General features: G+C 33.2%; 1 protein-coding gene and 1 long non-coding RNA gene across 7 annotated transcripts in view; one reads left to right on the plus strand and one right to left on the minus strand.

Moving 5' to 3' along the window:
- The window catches only part of LOC129052414 (uncharacterized), a 66,323-nt gene extending 64,134 nt beyond the window's left edge, over positions 1–2,189 (plus strand). For 2 of the 3 annotated variants that reach the window (XR_010138860.1, XR_010138863.1), the window contains exon 3: positions 1,347–2,180. This is a non-coding gene — a long non-coding RNA (uncharacterized LOC129052414). Of the gene's footprint in view, positions 1–1,346 lie in introns of all 3 variants that reach the window. The other variant, XR_010138861.1, reaches the window with a different exon arrangement.
- Positions 1–23,314, minus strand: part of LIPI (lipase I) — a 105,685-nt gene that overhangs the window by 33,456 nt on the left and 48,915 nt on the right. For 3 of the 4 annotated variants that reach the window (XM_024239452.3, XM_054542830.2, XM_054542829.2), the window contains 4 exons: positions 22,995–23,162; positions 21,177–21,281; positions 10,407–10,518; positions 2,456–2,632 (listed from right to left, as the gene is read on the minus strand). In XM_024239452.3, coding sequence (XP_024095220.3) covers positions 2,456–2,632; positions 10,407–10,518; positions 21,177–21,281; positions 22,995–23,162 — 562 coding nt within the window. The remainder of the gene's footprint in view (positions 1–2,455; positions 2,633–10,406; positions 10,519–21,176; positions 21,282–22,994; positions 23,163–23,314) is intronic. The other variant, XM_024239456.3, reaches the window with a different exon arrangement.

Consider the following 23,314-nt stretch of genomic DNA (forward strand, 5'->3'; position numbering starts at 1 on the left):
AATAGTCGGGGGTTGGGGGACTAGGGGAGGGATAGCATTAGGAGAAATACATAATGTAGATGACAGGTTGATGGGTGCAGAAAACCACCATCGTACATGTATACCTATGTAACAAACCTGCACATTCTGCACATGTATCCCAAAACTTAAAGTATCATTAAAAAATAGAATAAATTGAAATAACATTGAATAAATAAATGAATACATAAACTAACCTAAAGGAAATAAACAAAAATGTCAGCATATTAGGTCAATGGCTTAATTATAGATTATAATAATTATGTATTATGTAAGTATAGTTATAGATTATAGATAATAGATTTTATATATATATATTTTGAGACAGTGTCCTGCTCTGTTGCTCAGGCTGGAGTGCAGTGGCACAATTATGGCTCACTGCAGCCTTGACCTCCAGGCTCAAGTGATTTTCCCACCTCAGCCTCCTTAGCAGCTGGGACTACAGGCACACACCACCGTGCAAGGCTAATTTTTTAAATTTTTTGTAGAGATAGGATTTTGCCTTGTTGCCCAGGCTGGTCTCAAACTCTTGGCTTCAAGTGATCCTCCCGACTTGGCCTCCGAAAATGCTGGGATTACAAGCGTAAGCCACCACTCTTGGCCAATTTATATACTTATAATTTAGATTTTATATTTATACTATAATTAGTATACTAACTTACACTTATATTTGATATATATTTTAATATCTATCAACTCAATTATTTGCATTATCTGTCCTAGGAAGTACTTTCCTGACATCAAGTTCCCTAAGATGTGAACTTCAATCAGCATGCTACTTGAATTTTAATCAGAATCATAGAGTAAAAATTGCTCTGGAAGAGTGTTTTATAGAAACTCTAGAAAAACCCAGCGAAATATGCCTACTCCACAACTGTATATGCTGTTCTAATGACCAGATAATGGAATCCCCAAATACAGTAGCCCTTTACCATTAAAAGTATTAGATGTTTTGGAAAAGAGAGAGTGATAAGAAGCAAAAATAACAATAATAATAATAGATACAGAGATTAGTTGAAGATTGAAAATCTTACAGGTCTAGTCCTTTAAGGCATGATCTCTCCCCACTATATACTTTCATAGGGAATGATGTTGCTAATGTTCCTGCCAAAAATGTTCAGATATTTTGGTGTTTTCAAAGGCAAGGAATGATACAATTACTCTTAGATTTTTGCCATTATAGCGACATCTGATTTACTGACTTTTCAGTAACTTAATAATATCACACCAAAAGTTACAAAATGACTTCCCAACTCTCTTCTGTTGATATAGACCTCATCTAAATGTATATTATTATCATTTATTATTTTTATGTTTACTCTCCACAGGTTCTTGTGTACTATGTTCAACATTGACAAGAAGATAATTAGGAAATAAATATATATAAATACAGGAACATAAAGAGAAATAAAGAGGAAGCACCACAGTCAACTAAAAAAGAGAGATTCCCAGCAATCTACACACCCATTTCTATAGGCTCTCAGCTGATGCTTAGTGTTTGGACAACTCATACATGCAGATTGACAGATGACCAACTTATAAAAGAGATTTTTAATAATTCTTAATGATTTCACAGGGTGTTGTCAATGGAAATATGGATTCTTCTACAGCAAACATGTACACTGATACCATGTGGAACAAGGATAGTGGGAAAACCTCTGATTGTGAGGACGTAGAACTGAGAAGAGCATATTAAACGTGATTAAAAAAACACTTCTGGAGCATGTTGTCTTCAAGAAAGTGGTGCCCAGACAGTCAGGATTGTGTTACATTTTAATAGGAATGGGGATATTTGTGATATACTGACAAACTAAGACAGGTGACTATAAAACTGCAATGTAAAGTGTCAGCTTCTCCTCGTGCCTTTATAGTAGACATCTGAGAACCTAACCCCTGTCAGTGTATTCTTGGGGTTGAATCTCAAGTGATCCATAGGATCTTAGATACAGCAGATGAAAATGGGCTTTTCTATCTTCCTAAGTAAACAGCAATGAAGCTGAGAGAAAGACGATATTGCTGGAAGTCATGATAAAGTCTATCTTCTGTGACCATATGTTTCCTTAGAGAGTTTTAGACATTGACCCTCATCTAAAAAATTGTGGAAAAGGACTCTCACCAGTCTGTTAATATGCATGTATATGAAAGAAATTACTGGTAAACTTCTAAGGCAGGCATTGGTGTTACTTTATCTTTATTGTGTCTATGAAATGATTGTGTGTGTTTTTTCTTTGATTAGACAATGAGATTCCCAAATAAATTTTATTAAAACCAAAAAAACCTTTAAACCTTTTTGAGATTCTAATATTTATGTAAAATATAGGCTGAAATACACAATAAACAGATATTTGAATACATGAATTTTTAAAACATTACTTAACAAACCAATATTTTCAAGTTTAAAAGATAACATGTTGAAATCAAAATTTAATTTTCTTACCTTTCTGGATATGTAAGTGATTTTAACATGAGACTCTGGATCTTGTATGTGCATGTGGAACACTGCAGATTTGAGCTCTGGAAATATGTCAAACCAATGCTTGAAATATTTACAAAGTCATTGTAAAATTGAGCAAGAATCTTGATTTCTTGAAGTTTATAAAATGGTTTGTTCTTTCTAGAGAGAAAATTTGATACACTGAGCATATTAATAATTTGAAACATAATTCAATTCTAAAATCAATATAATCCTAATAAGGGAGGCCACAGAGAACAATATTATAGGGAAAAGGCCAAACAAAATATTATTGCAGTATTTACTAAAATAATTAAAGCCATAATTTATAACAGAACAAAATAATAAATGCATTCCCTCATAGAACTATTTTGAAAATGCTTCTTTTGGGAAAAAGTGACATGTCTTTCTGAGTAGATGTCTAGATTGTACATTTGACTAGAATTAGAGAAGTCATCCTATATGTGTTTTTTAGACCCTTTAACAACTATCATAGTTCCCTAAATAGACTAGTTGCTTAAGGGATAACTTAAAAATATTTTATCAAATATTTTTGACCTAGAACAATAACTTATAAAGGCCTGAGATTCAAAACAGAAATACAGTGTTTTATAAGTACAAGTTTTTGTGCATTTACAATGTAATTAAGCTTTCCATGCTTAACCTAATTTAACTACCTGAAAAACTCCTTTTATTAGGTACTATGAGTATTACCATTTTACAGATAAGAAAACTGAGCATCAGAGCATATAAGTGTTTTTCCCAAAGACACAGCTAATAATGATCCTCACTGCTCTGCTCAATTTCTCATCCCTATGTGCCAGAAATGTGGGTCCCTGGAGTCATTTATCTCAACCTGGGCTTTCATGACCCCAAGAGGAACTCCAGCTACTCTATTGCACTTTTTCTCACTAGATAAAACTGATGGCAAAGAGGAGAAAGAGAAGAAGGAGGAAGAAGAGGTGTAGGAGGAAGAGGTGAAGGAAGAGGAAGAAAAGTAGAAGGCGGAGGTGGAGGAGACAAAGGAGGAGAAAGGGAAGGAACTAAAGAAGAGGACAGAAGTGAAGGAAAAAAAAAGTTTAAAAAAAAATCAGTTTGAAGTTTCTCTTTTGAGCCAACAACAACTTGGTTAATCAAAGGTGACAATCACACAGAGAACAGCTGAAGAGCAACCAGTAGGGCACCCAGCACTCCCTGCCATCTCATATTTTTTCCTGCTCTCTTTTTGATTCCTTGCAGCAGTTAGACACCAAAAAAGGACATGATCATTCCGCTCAAAGTCCATTTCTGCTACCTCCTGGCAGGGTTACCACCTTCTTTTTCACAGACTATGTCATTAGATATATCACTAATATCTTTCCATGAACATATCCAAATTTTTCAGCGATAATTCTAATTCAACATATCCAGATAGGAATGTGTTATCTTTCCATACAAACTCACAGCCACACCAGTGGTTTCAATTACCAACAGTTTGCTCATGACTACAAAATCTCTACCTTCAGCTACGGCCTGTATACTAAGTTTTAGTTACATGTATCCACTGTCATTCACCGTGTCCATGTGGATATCTTAAGGATGCCTGAAGCTCACTAGGTTCAAATCTAAATGACTCATCTTCTCCAACACTTTCTCCAACCAAAAAAAAAAAAAAAAAAAAAAAATACTAAAACTAAAACTTACATTGTCTCAGAGTATTAAATGGCACCGTCACCTATTACCCAAGTCAAATAACTTGGACTCACCCTTGATAGTGCCCTTCTTTCAACCTCCACATTCAATCTATCAGAAATTTCTGTTGACTTTACCTCTGAAATATCAAAACTGATTTGAACCCCTCATTTTTCCATTTCAACTATAAACCTTCAAACCCAGGACACCATTGTGTCATGTCTATATTCCTGCAACAGCATCTTGCTTTGTATCTCTCCAATCCACTGTGGTTAAATTGTTTTTCCAAAAGAAAAATCCAGCTGTGGCCTCAACCTGACTGCCACAACTAAAATACTTCAGTGGTTTTCATGTGCCCAGTGAATAAAATATAAATTCTGGAACATGGCCTATGAGTTCTAATTTCTATAATGCATCTAAGTGTTCTCTAGATTTCTCCTCTCTTTCTTGCTTTCCCAGTCTCTATTCTTTTTTTTTTTTTTTTTTTTTTTTTTTTTTTTTGAGATGGAGTCTCGCTCTGTCACCCAGGCTGGAGTGCAGTGGTGCAATCTCGGCTCACCGAAACTTCCATCTCCCAGGTTCAAGTGATTCTCCTGCCTCAGCCTCCTGAGCAGCTGGGACTACAGGCATGCGCCACCACAGCCAGCTAATTTTTGTATTTTTAGTAGAGACAGGGTTTCACCATATCGGCCAGGCTGGCCTCGAACTCCTGACCTTGTGATCCACCCACCTCGGACTACCACAGTGATGAGATTACAAGCGTGAGCCACCACACCCGGCCCCAGTCTCTATTCTTAAACACACTAAATTGCCTTCAGCTGCTGAAGTGGGTCATGCTTCTCTACGCTTCAGATTTTCTGTATTTATTGGTCCTTCTGCCTGGAATGCAGCAGGGCAATGACTCCTGTTCACCATTTAGGACTCGACTAATATAAGCACCAATAGAGAAACTTTTAGTCACCCCACTAATTTACATCCCCTATTTTAATTTTCTATATACACTATGATTTATGTCAAGACATTTTTTTCATGAACAGATTTTACTTATATAATTTTATAATTATTTGACTATCCTTATATGTCTCATTATGCTACAAGCTTAATGAAGGTAAGACCATGACTGATTTTCTCACCACAGTATCCCCAGCACTTAACACAGTGCCTGGCTCAGTGTAGATACTCATTAAAAACTGTTTGAATACTAGAATGATGGACATCATTGTTTTATTTTTATTATTAACTTAAAATCTATCTGCTACAGACATCTAATTTATATAAGAACAGACATTTAATTTGTCCAGAATTGTATCCCCTATTCCTAGTACAGATCCGGGTGTATAGAAGAACTCAGTAATTTGTAATTAATGGATTAAATTTGATTCTCTCCATGTATCTTTTAGCTCAGTATAATAGTATTATACTTTTTAAATAGTCACAAAGCTCAAAACTTGAAGTCACTGTAGATTGGTTTCTTTCCTTAATGTTCACTTATTCAATTAACCATGCAAACACACAACATGTCTATTCTAAAGCCCCAAAACCTCTAGAATCTCCCTTACCCTGTTTTTTTATTCCCACTGACTTGGATCCAGACTCACTTTATCTTTCATATGAATTATCACAGTAACTACGTCTGTAGCCTACTATCTCATGTCTTGCTCCCTCTAATCTCTCCATTACTCATATGTCTGGGCCATGTTTCTATCCTGAATATCCAATATTGACATTTCCCATTTAACATCCTATATTGGCATATTAATATATCTGGTCCAATGAATCATTAGTAGTATACGAAAAATAACATTCAGTATAAAAATCAGGATGCAGAACACATTTCAATCAGATCCTAATTTTGCCAAATAAAAAAATCATATGTCTGCACATAGGGGCATGTACAAGAAGGAGGAAGGGGAAGAATGATTATACACCAAATGCAAAGTGTAGGTATTCCTTGATGGTATAATTATAGGTGATCCCTATTTTCTATTATATAATATTATACATTTTCTACAGTGAGTAAATATTCCTGTTTCCATTTTAAAAAGGAAAATAAAAGATCGTTTAAAATTCTTTGACTCCTGTGCCATCTTAAAGACAATTAAAATCCCAAAACATAATTAAATGTATACTCATGTGCTGCATAATGATGTTTTTGTCAACAAAGGACTGAATATATGACAGTGGTCCCATAAGATTATGACATTATATTTTCACTGTACCTTTTTCTATGCTTGGATATTTTTACATAGACAAATATTTACCATTGTGTTACAATTGCCTCCAGTATTCAATACTGTAGCATGCTGTACAGGTTTGTAACTTATTGCTTCTAGGTTATAAATCTATGCTACACTCCATATAGCCTACATGTGTAGCAGGCTATACTATCTAAGTTTGGACTCTATAATGTCCAAGCAATGACAAAATCACCTAAATATGCATTTCTCAGAGGATATTCCCATTGTTAAATGATGAATGACTGTATTAGCAAATAATTATTAATACAAAAACAGTAAACCCATTAGCCAAGATTGGGTGGACAGATTATAACACATGTGTATATGTTCCCATATTTTATATTCCTTCACAACAATGCATTAGTCCAAGTATCTGAATAAAATTAATCACTATTTCATGCTCCACATAGAATATAATGTTTGTAAATTAACTCAAGACCAACAGTTTCTTTGCCTTCTGAACAAATTTGAAACATCTGTTCTAGGCCTGTGTTCATGTGCAATTTTTGAATTTAGAAACTGTATTAGTCTGTTCCCATGTGGCTATGGAGAAATACACAAGACTTGGTAATTTATAAAGAAAAGAGGTTTAACTGACTCAACAGTTCTGCATTGCGGGGGAGGCCTCAAGAAACTTACAAACATGGCGGAAGGGAAAGCAACATGACCTACTTCATATGGTGGCAGGAGAGAGAAGAATGAGAATCGAGCAAATAGAGAAGCCCCATATAAAACCATCAGATCTCTTGAGAACTTACTCACTATCAAGAGAATAATATGGGGGAAACCACCCTGTGATCCAATCTCCACCTGGTCCCACTCTTGACACGTGGGGATTATTACAATTCAAAGTGAGACTTGGGTAGGAACACAGAGTTAAACCAAATCATTCCACCGCTGGCCTTCCCAAATCTCACGTTGTCACATTTCAAAATACAATTATGCCCTTCCTACAGTCCCCCAAAGTCTTAACTCATTCCAATATTAACTCAAAAGTCCAAGTCCAAAGTCTCATTTGAGACAAGGTTAGTCCCTTCCACCTATGAGCCTGTAAAATCAAAAGCAAGTTAGTTACTTCCTAGATACAATGAGGGTACAAGCATTGGGTAAATACACCCATTCCAAATGAGAGCAATTGGCCAAAACAAAGGGTCTATAGGCCCCATCCAAGTCTGAAATCCAATAGGGTAGTCATTAAACCTTAAAGTTCCAAAATGATCCCCTTTAACTCATGTCTCACATCCAGGACACGCTTATGCAAGAGATGAGTTCCCACAGCCTTGGGCAGCTCCACCCCTGTGACTTTGCAGGGTTCAGCCCCTCTTCCAGCTGCTTTCATGGCTAGCGTTGGGTGTCTGCAGGTTTTCCAGATGCATGGTGCAAGCTGTCAGTGGATCTACCAATCTAGAGTCTGGAGGAATGTAGCCTTTTTTTCACAGCTCCACGAGGCAGTGCCCCAGTGGGAACTCCGTATAGGGCTCCAATCCCACATTTCCCTTCCACACTGCCCTAGCAGAGGTTCTCCATGAGGGCTCTGCCCTTGCACCAGATACCTGCTTGGAGCTCCAGGCATTTCCACACATCCTCTGAAATCTAGGTGGAGGTTCCCAAACCTCAGTCCTTGTCTTCTGCAACCTACAGGACCAACAGGAATAGTATGGGGGAAACCACTCCCATGATTCAATTATCTCAACCTGGTCCAATCCTTGACACGTGGGGATTACTACAATTCAAGGTGAAATTTGGGTGGGGACAAACAGCCAAACCATATCAGGTACTCTCCTATCTCTAGGTTTTTGATACATCCTTTCTGTTCCCTGACTGTATTGCCTTGCTTTCAAATACTTCCTTGATTCTTCTCTGTGCTCCAACAGTACATTAAGTGATCTTCTTTTATAAAACATTCTACTAAAAGCTACAATTATGCATGAGTCTCCAGTATTCTGTGACTTTTTTGAGAACAAAATACTGTCTGTGTCAGTTTGGCTCCCCATTATTTTTGAGAAATGCCTGAATAAGTTTGATGCTGAATAATTCAAATAAGTAATTGAATCCATTTAATAGCCAAAAATGATGTTTTTGATAAGAATAAATAATATATCATGTGTGAATGTATATGTATATACATACATAAATACAATTGTAAGTAATTTAAAATAATGAACAATTATGGAATAATATTAGTTATTATTTTAAAACATTCAGTGTTCAAAATTAGGTGAAAAGGGCCAAAAAGTTTCTCTCAATGAAAGATGGGTCTTGAAGAAAGTCAAGAATTTGGATTGGAATTTTTGTTTAATTTCTTTTATCTTCTTTGGGTGACTGAAGGTTAGTTTAAAAAGGGAAAGGAAAACGGATAATTGTTACTCTTTCACTACCAGTTCTACACAACTGTTAAATCATCTGCAATGTCTTTATTAACTTTAAGAAAATTACATTTATACAATCTAATATTAAACATATGTTTATCCAAAATTTTAAACATTTTGCTGGACTTGTAACCCAGGGTATTATCTCTAAGGATAATCATGGCATCCCTTGATGGAACGGTTTTTATGTTACTTCAGTACACAGGTATTTTATATTTTCATTATGGTGAACTTACCATTATTTTCTTTGTGGATTCCAATGTTTGAAAGGTTTACCTACTATTATGAGCTATGGCTACTTTTTATATTTTAATATCGTTTCAGATTTTACCTGTGCTAATAATACTGTAACATTAAATACTTTCACTGCCATTGTTTGTGAATGTGCAAATAAATAAGTAGTCAGGGACTTTCTCCTGGCTCACAGAGTTTGGATGTCACTATGTACTCAGGTCCAAGGTCCATCACACATTAATTTAGTTAATTAGTTAATTCATGTACTGTAACTACCTATACTGTGACAGCAGTAAATGTTGGAAATACCAACCGTGCTTCCTGAAACCCTAATGTGTTCAATAACCAGTCAAAACTTAAGCCAAATTGCTCTGTCTATCCACAACAAAATACACTTTTATATTTTTTTAATCACTAGATATGGTGCCTGTGAGCCTTTTGAAAATCGTTTCATTATTTAATGGCTAGTTAGAAGTCTAGCACAGCAGGTTGGAAACCACAGCTATATAGTAGTGTGCCCATTTATATCATTCTTTTATTTAAGAAAAAAATAATTTTCTAGTTTAAGAATTTATTAAACACAGAAATATATATTCAACAAGCTCAAGCCAAGAACATTCTTTTATATAATTATATAACCTTAAAATATGTATACACACTTGCACATACATATGTACATACATAAAAAGTTAAATAAAAGATTGAGAAAAAAACAAAACCCTCCCCTATTGTTTGGGAGCCTTGTAGGTAGGAATAGTTCTCTGAAACACTAAAATTGTGTCACTCTATTTAAAGAAGTCACTAAACATTTATTCACATCACTGAGAACATGATATTAACTGAAAACTGGAGAGAATTAGAAGGCAATATGGTTAGGAAAAACACTTCAATGAGAGTCAAAAGAGAGAGAAAGACACAAAGTCATCTTTTATTCTTTAACTTATTTTATTTATTTATTTATTTATTTATTTGAGACGGAGTCTTGCTCTGTCACCCAGGCTGGAGGGCAGTGGTGCAATCTCAGCTCACTGCAACCTCCACCTCCTGGGTTCAAGCGATTCTCTTGCCTCAGCCTCCTGAGTAGCTGGGACTACAGGCACGTGCCACCCATGCCCAGCTAATTTTCTGAATTTTTAGTAGAGACAGGGTTTCACCATGTTAGCCAGGATGGTCTACATCTCCTGATACTCTTATAACTTTTAAAGTCACTAGTTGTTTAGAGTAAGGGAGCCTCTTTAACATATGTTATGTTTCTCTGTAAAATAAAGGAATTAGAATATAACATATGAGATCCTTTTAATATTTAACATTTTAAGACTCTCTAGATGAAAAATAAACTATACTATTTAAATTATCTGTTGGATGGGATACTGAAGAAAGCAAATATTGAATATATGAGAAAAGAAAATAGTAAATTTTACTTACTCATAAAGCCTTGGCTCTTCAATCATTCCAAGCTGGTTTAATAATTTAAATGAAAACGAGCCATCCATCATAGTTTTATCTGGAACAATTATACTGAGAACAAAATAATAGGCTACAAAATAAAAACGTAGAATGCAACTCACATTATTTTTTAATTTTTGGTTTTGGTACATATTCAGATATATATATATGTGTATGTATAGATAGATATGTAATTTAGGCTCATATTACACACGCAAATAATATTATTGAGAGGACTCATTTGGTAAATGGGTAATATATTTTACCTTTTGTTTGTCAATTTTTGACTACTCTTAAACCTGAGAGATGAAAAAGCCTTCCAGCCAGTAATGGGTATGGTGAAGTATTGAACAAATAGCTCCTAAATACTGGCTTGTCTGAAAACCAAAACTTTTCAGAAATTAGGCCAATTAAGCAACTTTTACTTTTAAATAGCAGATCTAAGGTAAATATGGTAAGATTTCTTAATTATCTGATTAATAGTACCAGCTATTGCTTGCCAAACATAAGTCCTAATTTCACTGGCTGTTCAAGAATGACTGTGAAATATATATAAGGTAAGTTCATAGCAGTTCTTATTCAAATTGCCTTTACTAAACTTTGGTAGAGTATATCTTTCACAGGCAAGGATGCTGAACTTACTTCTATATATTGCCAGGCCTGTACAGGAAATTTGGACTATAGGAGTTATCCCAAGTTTGGTGCACCCCCCTTCTAGAACAGAACAGATTTATAATTGGATTTTCCCGATTTCTGACACAAGAGGTACAAGGAAACACTTCTCACTTTGAAGTTACTTCACAGCCTTAGGCAAAGTACTTTCATTCACCTTGCCCATAAAAATGGCCATTCAGACTTGTTCAGATTATTTCTGACAGCATAGAATATTGAGATGTTACAGATTAAGCCACCCTCCCACTATAAGTACATGGAAATGCTAGGTGTACAATCCATGTTTCAATATACAACCAAGCTCAGAAGAAGGAAGGGGAAGTGTCAGAAAGCAGAAGCAAAGAGAAATTAAAGCCAAGGCCAGAAAAACTGAAGCCCTGGACCCCTCTGGGACTTCAGAGCCTGTTGTAGCATGAAGATGGAGGCTGAAGTGTCAACCTCCATGCAGGAGCAGGAGACGTGATCCTAAAGGAAAAAGCTGAAATGGAGGTCCCTGCACAGAGCCATAAACCTCATAATTGAAATTCCCTGACCCATCATTGAAAGAGGAACTAGGAAAATCTTTCTGTTTTTTCAGTCTGGGTCTTACGTGAAAACATAAATTGTTTCTTGAGATTAAATGAAACTCCAGGAAACATGAAATTTAAGTTTACACTAGTTATATGTTGAAAGACCCCCACAAATTTACATTAAAATGCTTCAGGATTGTGGTAATATGGTTCTGAAAAAAGAAAATCTGACTTGTTCTGAAGGAGAACTTTGAAGAAGAGCTGATTTCTGAGAGTTTTCTATATCAAAGATAGACATGAATCTCTATTTTGAAATAGCACAAATAGTTTTTTTTATTAATTTTTAATCCAGACTTGAACAAACCATTGAGACTGGAAAATAACAATATAAAAAAAAAATCAATGAATACATTCAGTCTGATGAAATGATAGATTATCTTCATGGAAAAATTAGATTGAAGATAAATGAAAAAAAGTGTGTCTGAAAACAAGAGAATTCGTATTTTCAATGTGCTGAGCATATAAACTTTCAATATAGAATTCTGTCCTAAACTATCTTTTCATTCCTGACTGAGAGAAGGATAAGGACATTTTCAGGAAAGACAAAAAAAGAAAAAGACTAAGAAAGACGGCTATTGAAAAGCTACTACTAGGATATACTTCAGCAAGAAAAACGTTAAACCCAGAAGGAAGGAGTTGAAGGAGGGGATAAGACAAAATGTAGAAAACTGAAATTGGTAAATATAAGGAAGTATTTGATGATACTATTTATAATTAATATGTATCATTAAATAAGAAATGGAAGTAAAATACTACATGATGTAATATTGAAGATAGAAAAGAAGAATAAAGATTCTAAGGCTCTCTGAGGCAACTTGTAGCTGTGACAGAGTCTGATAAAATAGTTTGTGAAGCAAGATCCATATTCATGTATAAATGCATAAAAAGCAAAAAAAAAGTTAGTCGCTGAGAAAATATGATGTCCCGAAAGTTTTATGCATCTAAAAATCACAGCCTTAGAATATCTAAAGCCAACACCTAAACAGGGGAACTGCCCGCTAAAATAAATGTTTTAAATAGATCTCAGATTCTGACACAAGAGATACAATGTCCAAGACATGATCAAAAATTGCCCATAATACCAAGAACAAAGAAAATCACAACATTGTTAAGAAAATTACCTGATGCTAACCCTGAGATAAATTAGTTGCTGAGATTATCTGACATTTATTTTAAAGGAGCCATCACAATAATGATTCAAAGTTAACATGTCTCTTGAAAAAATTAAAACCTTAGCAAAGAAAAAAAAGTTGTAAAAGAAAAAATGAAATTACAGAAACAAAGGTGGCTCCATCGTGCAATGAATAGTGCACTGGACTTCCAAAATTACAGAAACAAAAAATACAATTGCAGATACAAAACTCACAGGATATACTCAATAGTTAGTGAAGATAATAAAAGAAGAAATCAGTGAACTTGAGGGCCAATCAATCTTAACGACAGAGAGAAAAAGATGGAGAAAAATAAATGAACAAAGCCTCAGGGATCTGTGGGACTATAATAAAAGATGTAATATTTGTGCTATTAGAATGTCAGAAAGAGAAAAGAGTGTGGGGCTGTGACATGATGGCTGAAAACTTTCTAAATTTGGTGAAAAAAATAAACACAGATTGAAAAAGCTAAGTGAACCTGAAATATAGTAAACCTCATGAAATTCTAACCAAGAGACATCATAATAAAACTGCAAAAGTAAAAACAAAGAAATAAAAGTCTTGTAAGCAGCCGGAAAGAAATGATGCATTACCTACAGGAGAACACCAATTTGAATCATAATGGATTTCACATCTGAAAGTCATGGAGGTCAAAAGAAAATATAACATTTTTCAAGTGCTGAAAGAAAATACTGCCAACCTCAAATCTTACATCCAACAAAACTGTCCTTTGAGAATGAGGGGGAAATAGAGACATTCTCAGACAAAGAAACAGTAAAAAACAAATCTCACTAGCAGAATTATCCTTAGAGATTGTCAGAAGTAATTTCTTCATACAGAAAGGAATTAATGAAATAATCATGAATCATTGTGAAGAAAGAATGAACAATGGGAAGAGAATAAATATGGGTACATACAATAGGTTATCTTTTTTCTCATTGATTTTGTAAATGTTAAGGATTGAAACAAAAATTATTACACAATCTAATATTCAAAATCATGATAATTAAAAGTGGGGAATGTAAAGGGGCCTACATGGAAGTGAGGTTTCCACATTTTACTTGAAATGGTTAAATGTTGGAATAATTAAACAGTGATAAATAATGTATGCACATTGTAATTGTTGTAGGCCTCCCCAAATATATCCTTGTTCTAATCCCTGGAACCTACAAGTATGTTATCTTGCAAAGGATAATTAAGATTGCAAATAAAATTAGAGTTGCTAACCAGCTGTTCTTAAAATAGTGACATTATATTGAATTATCTAGGTGGACCCAATGTAATCACAAGCGGCCTTAAAAGAGGAAGAGGAAGACAAAAGAGGAGAATCAGAAACAGAGATGTGGTGCAGAAAAAGGATCAAAATGATATAATATGAAGACTCAGCCCACTAATGTGAATGAAAAGGCCACAAGCCAACAAATATGAACAATTTCTAGAGCTCGAAAAATTAAGAAAGTGTATTCTCCCCTGAGCCTCCAGAAAGGAATGCACCTGCTAACACCTTGACTTTAGCACAGTGACATCTGTATTAGACTTCTGGACTACCAAACTTTAAGATAATACATTTGTGTTGTTTTAAGCCACCAAATTTGTGGTAATTTGTTAGGGCAGTTATAGAAAATCAATATACATTTTGGTACAAATAATGTGATATAGCTATAAAAAACATATACAAGTGGAAAAGTGGCTTCTAAATTAGAAATGAGAAGAAGCTGGAAGAATTTTTAGGAATATAATAGGAAAACCTAGATTTCCTTGAATAAATTGTTAGTAGAAATGTGCTAGTAAGGACACAGGAGGAAATAAGGAACATGGCAGAGAAAATACACATTGCAAAAAGGCTGTTGGTGAGAAATATGGATGTCTAATGGAATGAATAAGGATGTTAATCTTGCCGTTGTTGAGGACTCAAACGGAAATTAGAAATACAGTATTGGAAACTGGTAGAAAAAGAATCCTCACTACATCGTGGCAGGTAGCTTAGTGGAATTATGTACTGCAATTTATGTGGAAAGCAGAAATTGTAAATGAAGAAATCGGAAATTTAACCAAGGGGATTTATAAGACAGGGGTTGAAAGTGTGGCCAGATTTCTCCTTGGTGCTCATCGTGAGTTGTGTGAGGAAAGACAGAAATTGAGATGAAACTGTTAAATTAAAAAGAATCCTGACTTGCTGATTTGGGAAATCCTCAGCCTGGCAAGTTTACTAAGATACTCACGTTAAGAAACTTATCAATGGGAAATGAAGCTCTAGAGAAAAAGCTGAGGGTGTAGCTGGGACAACCTTTTCCCTCAGAAAGATTTTAAAAATCAGAGCATTTAGTCACACAAAAGGGTCTTTTAAAATATTAAGCACATGACTCACCGATTCCTTTAGCCATCTCAGCAGAGGCCAATAATAGAGGCAGGATTGTCTAGAAAAAATATGGAGGAGTCTCTTTTTTAATAGAATGACTCTCTGTAATATATACGGAGATCCACCAGGCTTTGGAGAATGTTATAGTGGTATAAATAGTGCCAACTTTTTTTTTTAATTATACTTTAAGTTTTAGGGTACATGTGCACAATGTGCAGGTTAGTTATATATGTATACAAAAAAAGAAAAAAGAAAAAAGAGAATGGTAGGAAATCCAGTATACTAAATAGCACTATGGTGGGATTGTGGGTAGTTTATGTCATTTTTCTATAGGTTCAAAATTTTTCAATGTGGTTATGTTATTTTAAATAAAAATATTTGAAGTTTAAAAAAAAATAGTGCCAACTTGGACTAAAAGCAACAGAGTATAAAATGAGAGAAAGTTTTGAGGCCTGGAAAATTTCTACAAACAAGAAACAAGATGAAAAAACTACTCAGATGCAAACATATGCTACCATTTATACGTTTAAAGAAGAAGGCGGTGAAAGAGAGAGAGAAGGACTCTAAGAGACGAACACGCGAAGCCAAGAACCCAGGGAGCAGAGCCGTGAACCACAGAGAATTATTCCCAGGCCTTTAAATCAGATGGAGCTTGCCTGGCTGAATTTAAAAATTGCATGGAGTGTTGACTCTATTTTTCTTCTACTTTTCTTCTTTTTGAACAAGAATGCCTATAACTGGTATCGTATCCCTGTCTCATCATTGTATTTGGGGAGGAGGTAATTTGATTCCTGAGATTCACAGGTTCACAGATGAAGAAAAATTATGTCCAAGTACTTATATCCAGAGCTTTAGCCAAATCTGATTTAGATGAATTAGACAACAAGATTTAGAACTTTGTATCTGTTGAGTTTAGAGGAGATTTTTTACTTTAAGTTGATGCTGTAATGACTTGACGATGTCTGAGATCAGCCAACAAAACATTACTTTATACCCAAAAAAGCAGCATACACATGTATTGCCAGTACCCATGAAGCATGAGCCTAAAGAGATCAATCCTTGACTACTAAAATACCTCAGGACGTTGTTAAAAAATTTATACAGAGTTTGATTTCTAGCCATAATAAAATTAAACTAAAGATCAGTAACAGAAAGACAACAGGAAAATTTCTAAACTGTGGAAATTAAACACCATAGTTATAAATAACCCATGGACAAAGAAGAGTTCTCTAAAAAACACATAGAACAAGATAAAAAAGATACAACATATCAAAACACATGAGACACAGCTCAAGCAGTACTGAGAGGAAATTTCACAGACAAAATGATTACATTAGAAATGAAGAAATATCTGAGGCCAATAATTTAAGTTTCTGCCTCAAGAAAATAGAAAAAGAACAAAATAAACCCAAATAGAGAAGAAAAGATGTGTGTGTAGAAATATATATATTTATATATATAATATATATAAAAATATGTGTGTGTAGAAATATATATATATAGAGAGAGAGAGAACAAAGCAGAAATTAATGAAATTTAATAAAAGAACATGATAGAAAATTAAACAAAAATCTGATTCTTGAATAAAAAACAATAAAATCGATAAACCATTTTGTCTAGCAAGACAGACAAAATAAAAAGAATCAAGACACAAATCACTGTTAGGAATAAAACAAAAGGCATTACTAAAGATAATGCAATCATCAAAAAGATTATTTTAAAAACCTACTGTTCATAATTCAACACCTTAAAAAAAATGGACCAATTCCCCAAAAACCACAAACTACAAAACCTCAACCCAGCTGAAATAGATAATCCAAGTAGTCTTAAAATTATTAAATAAATTAAATTTGTAGTAAAAACTTCCTCCCAAAAAAGTCTCCAGACCCAAATGGTTTCACTGGAAAATTCTGCCAAACATTTAAAGAACTAACACAAATCTTGCATGATCTCTTCCAGAACAGACAATAGAGAAGGGAAAACTTGCCCACTTTTTTTATGATGTTGTATTATTACAGTAGTATGAATACACTATTACTCTTATGCCAAAACCAGACAAAGACAATAAGAAAGGAACACTACTAACAAATACCTCTTATGAACTTAGAAAAATTCTCAACAAAATATTAACAAATGAAATTCAACAATGTATTTAAAAATACGCACTAAGCCCAAGTAGAATTTATTACTGGAATGCAAATCTTGTTCAACATTCTAGAATCAATTAATGTAGTTCAACACATCAACAAACTAAAGAAAAAAATTATATGATCATATCAATTATGCATAAAAAGTATATGGCAAAATCCAACACATATTTATGAGGTAAAATTCTTGGCAAGTTAGGAATAGAGGGGAACTAACTCAATTTTATAGTGTATCTACAAAAAAACCTATAAGTCACATCACACTTTAATGGCAAAAGATTGGATTTTTTTTTCTCTAAGGCAAAGGTATCTGTGCTTACCACTATTATTCAAAATAGCACTGGAAGTTCTAGCCATGGCAATAAGTAGATTTAAAAAAATTAAATGCACACAGATTGTAATAGAAGAAATAAAAGCATTCTTATTTGCAAAAAACATAATTGCTTACATAGAAAATTCCAATAAATCTATTGTTTTAACCTAGAAACAATAAATGAATTCAGTAAGGTCCCAGGAAACAAATTCAACACAAAATATGCAATCTCATTTCTATATACTAACAGTGAATGTGGAGATACCAAAATTTAGAAATACATTTTACAATTACTCCCCAAAATGAATATGTGGTATACACATAACAAAAGATGCACAGGATCTGTACGTTGAAAATCATAAAATGCTGACTGAAGAAATCAAAGAATCAAAGTATATGGAAAGACATATCATATTCATGAATTAGAATATTCAGCATGGTAAAGATATCAGCTCTCCCCAAACTGAAAGATATGTTTAACGTAATTTCTGTTGAAACCTCAGATAAATTTTTGCAGATATAGACGTTATGCTAAAATTTATATTGAAATGCACATACACTAGAAGATCTAAAATAATCATGACAAAGAAGAATGAAGAGGAAATAATCAGTCTACTTGATATTAATGCTTACTATATAGCTACATTAATTAAATGCTATGTGGTACTAGAAAAACAAATGAACACATACATAAATGAAAAAATATATATATCAAAATACAGACCCAACACAAATAGGTACAAAAACATGTCAATAAACATATCGATATATATTGATATCTATATTATATATCTCTATCTACAGAGATATATTTTAACCAATTGTTGATAAAGATGCAAAAGCACTTAATAAAAGAGAACCTGTCAACAAATGATGCTGGAGCTATAAAAAAACTAAATAGAAATGGATTTCAGATGTAAATGTAACACATAGAACTATATTATTTTTAGAAAAAATTATAGGAGAAAACCCTCAGGATCTAGGGCTCAACACAGAGTTATTAGACTTGACACCTAAAGCGTGATACATACCTAAAATAATGATCAATTACTCCTCATCAAAACTAATCACTTTTTCTCTGCCAATGCTTTTGTGAAACAGATAAAAAGACAAGTTACAAACTGTATGAAAATATTTGTAGATCAAATATTGACAAGGACTAGTTTAGAAATTATATAAAGAATTATCAAAAGTCAACAGCTTAAAAAAAAGCCCAATTGAAAAATGTCCAAAAGACATGAACACACATTTCAGCAAAGATGATAAGTAGAAGAAATAGTCAATATAATCAGCCATCAGGGCAACGAATACTAAAACCACTGAAGTATCACTGTATGCTTGTCAGAATGCTTAAGAATTTTTAAAATAATGACACCACCAAATTCTGAAAAAAAATCAGAAAAATTAGATCACTTATATTTTAATTGGGATAATGTAAAGTGGTACAGTCACTCCAAAAAAATGTCAAATTTTTTCAAAGCTAAATGTGCAATTAGTTTCTGTCCCAGCAATAATACTCCTGGGAATTTATGACAGATAAATGAAGACATATTCACACAAAAACTTATATACTATATTCAAGCAGCTTTATTTGTCGTAGTGAAAACCTAAAAACATCCCAGATGCTCTTCAACAGGTGATTGGTTAAACAAATGGTGGTACATCCTGTATCTATGTAAATGTATATGTATATTCCATAAATAGTATCTATATATAGATATATATCCCTATAGATATATATGTAATGTATAGTTATATATAATATATAGTAATATGGGTAGATAGTAATATATCTTTATCTATAGATATATAATATTATATATGACATATAATATCTATGTTATATATGTATATTATATATACATGGGTATATCAATATATATTATATATAGATATTATATAGCTATTATATATAAAAATAGATCTATATATCTATAATATGTAGATATAATATAGATATGTAATATTATATATTAATATATAATATATACATTATTATATATAATTACATATAATATTATATATTATATTAATATAATACAGATATATGATATATATAGATATATTATTTCACTCAGCATAATTCCCTGGAGGTTCATCCCTGTAGCATGTATCAATGATTCACTATACTTTTACTTGCTGAGTAGTATCCCATAGGAATATATCTCTACCCCTATCGTTAGATAGATAGATCGATATACATTGATATATATATCATATCTCTGGATATATTACTATAGAATACTACTCAGCGACTAAAAGTGTAGTGAATCACTGATACATGCTACATGGATGAACCTCCAGGGAACTATGCTGAGTGAAAAAATAAGCCAATTAGAAAGGTCACATGCTGGATGATTCTCTTTATATAACAATCTTGAAATAACAAAGTTCTAGAAATGTATGAATGGATACCAGGGATTGGAAACCAATAGGTGGGCGGATGGGGTACCTAGTTATAAAGGCACAACACAAGGATTCCTTGTGGTGATGAACTGTTCAGCAGCTTCATTGTGGTAGACACAGAGCCCTATAAATATGACTATTTTGTATAGAGCCAAATACACATACAGCCACACACACAGGCAAGTGTATAGGAAAATCAGATTAAGATGGGTGCATTGTATCAATGTCAATATCCTGCTACTACTCTATGGTACTGCAAAATGTTATCATTTAAGGAAACTAAAGTATATACAGTATCTCTGTATTATTTCTTACTTCTACATGTAAATCTAAAATTAACTCAATAAAATTTTTAATTTGAAAAATGGACAGCCCCAATTCTGTTTGATAGGACACATCACTAATGTTTGAAGAATAATATATTGAAGTTGGTAGTGACTGTGACTGGAAGACATTAAAAATGACTGACCTAAAATATTTTATGAGAATCTATTATAAGTACTTATCTCTCAGTAATCAAAATTAATGACAGTAATTCAAAACTTCCTCCATAAGATTCTTCACATAAAAAGGACTCATTTTATTTACAAACCACTTCGAGTTTTTCATTTCCAAACAGAATAATTTTGCTTTCTTTAATACTTCCTTATAAATCTAATTATTTATTATATTTCTATGAGATTCTCTCTGCTTCTACAAGTTTTCTCCTCTCATCTAACTCTAAATGTATTATGAGGATTACTACTTTCTTGTCCTTTTTTATATTTATATATTAATAATCTAGTTTTATTAATAATGGGTGTTCATACTGTATATATATATATACTAGGCTCCTTGATATGTTACATGCCAAAATAACTCTAGAGGTGAAAAGGACAATATGCAAATTTAGGATGAAGGAGTGCGACCATGATTGTTTCTTTCAGAAAATATTACCCAAGCGTCTCTCCATTTTATCTAAAAAAAGATCAAGTCCTTAGTTGAATTTGTCCCACTGGCTATAGCAAATTTTAAATTTGCCTGAAAGAACATGATGGAATTTGAGTGGGTGCAAAGAACACTTTGAATCAAATGTAGATTAGTGAAAAAAAACTAAAAATGTGTTTATTTGTTAAAATTGTTAATAACTTACTGCAGAATGGATATGTGCCACTTGTATCCAAAAACACAGTGGTCCTAAGAGGTCTTCCTTCCATCCTTTCTTTTAAAACGTCTTTAAATAGGTTGGCTTGATAACCTGAGATTTGAGAAATAGAACATTAGAAATTGGATTTCCATCAAATAACAAAAATGTCAAATCACTAAAGTAACTAAAAGATCAGTGCGTATAATCATCATCCTGATCGTCATGGATTGTGATAACTTAAAAAGCATTTTTTCAAATAATGTAGCATTCCATTTATTTTAATTACAATAACAACTCTTAAATTCAGGATTCACAAATAACTCTGCTCCCTGAAAATCTTATCAGAGCTTAGCATACTCCATCCATATGGCTATAGTCCATTTGTAGAAGTTTTTCTGTTATAAATTCAGAATTTTACCTGTAATTCTTTCTAATAAATTCAGCAGAGTAAATTGACTACATAAAACTTAAACATACAATATAGCTCCATGAGTATAGCTCCCTAATTCTCCAACACATATAATACATACAGATACGGCATGTATGTGTATACATTATATATATTATATATATGTAGTATAGGTATACTTTACATGTACTATATGTTGTGCATATAATATACATATTTCAGATACATATATTATGTGTACATATAGAATATTTATTTTATATATGTTGATATATTGATAAAAAATACTTATAAAATAAACTTTATATTAATATATATTTCATATGCCTCATGTATTTCTTTGTTCCCACATTGCTACCTCCAAATTTGAGATTTGAATATAGTAGAAAGAATAGTAAATTAAGAATTCAGAGGTTTTACTCAAGTTCTAACTTATGCCTTTATGTAATTTATATATTCACTCTGGGTTACAATTTTCTCATTACATGGAAGAAGGATGGGGCCAGAAAAGCAATCCGCAACAGGAGGTCTGAAGAAAACTAATCCCACATGATGTCTTATAGACAGAAGGGTCTATGAGAAAAACCAAATTGGCAATGCCTGAATAGTGCATACCCCTCCTAGGGTGTTCTCAATGTGTGCTGATCCTGTTTCAGCATTTGGTTTAATTTAGCCTTTGTAATCACTACCTATTCCTAGAACCCCTTTGGCTTTGGAAACATCTCTGGGGAATTCTGCCATGATACTGACCAGATGTTTACATGCTCATGGCATGCTTGGATCTGGTGCTCTTTTTGAAAAACCCTGAGCAAACACCTCTGAAATTCTTTCCAGTTCCCATATTATATTTTTATGTGGATTTTTTTCTCTATAATTTCCTATTGGCAGGTTTAACTTATCAGAAGTAGCAATACTTAACTGCTTTTAGCAGGTTTATCCATTTAGAAGGTGTGAACCATGTTTCATGTCTACTTGCTGATAGCAAATGAGAAGCTAACCATGGCTCACACCTCTTCACTTGTTCCTAAAACCTCAAAAAAAAAAAACCTCAAAAAAAAAAAAACCTCAGTGTTGCCAAGACTGTGCAAGTTTCTTTCTTTAAGTGAAAATATAGTTGGATGATAGTTAGATATTTTTGTACATCAGGAACAAGGATCATTATAAAGCCACCTAATCTGCTCACTACACTGAACATAAAAAGGCAGTTGATCATGTTCTTCTCTTTAAATATATTAAAAATGTTTAGCAGGGAATGAAATATTTACTCTGTACCACATCTCTACAGATGATTTTTCCATAAAATGGTCATGTATTAACAAGTAAACAGAGTGCACAGTTTAGCTTCCAGCAGAAAATACTACCAATTATGTTATTCATATTAAATATGAATGATAGTAACTATAATAATCTCTTACCTAGCTGAGGACATGATTTTTCCTTAAAACAGTCACAGTCCATACATAAGCTAGCCGTGTAATCTTTGTATGAAGGACAAGGAAATGAAATAAAATTGCAGTTTGTTTCTAAAGATGCCATGAACAAGTGAACTGCTCTCTGGTGGTTGCATTTAATGAATTTCATTCCTTAAGGATTAAAAAAAAAAAAAGCAAAGAACTGTAGATGTGTTAAGCCATGTTCAAGTACATTTAAAAACAAAGTAAAGATGAAGTTTTGCTAAATACTATGTACCTTATGAATATTACTGACTATAATACACAGTTTTATGTCAAACCAC

This window comes from Pongo abelii, chromosome 22 (genome assembly GCF_028885655.2).
Source record: "Pongo abelii isolate AG06213 chromosome 22, NHGRI_mPonAbe1-v2.0_pri, whole genome shotgun sequence".
Classification (NCBI taxonomy): domain Eukaryota; kingdom Metazoa; phylum Chordata; class Mammalia; order Primates; family Hominidae; genus Pongo; species Pongo abelii.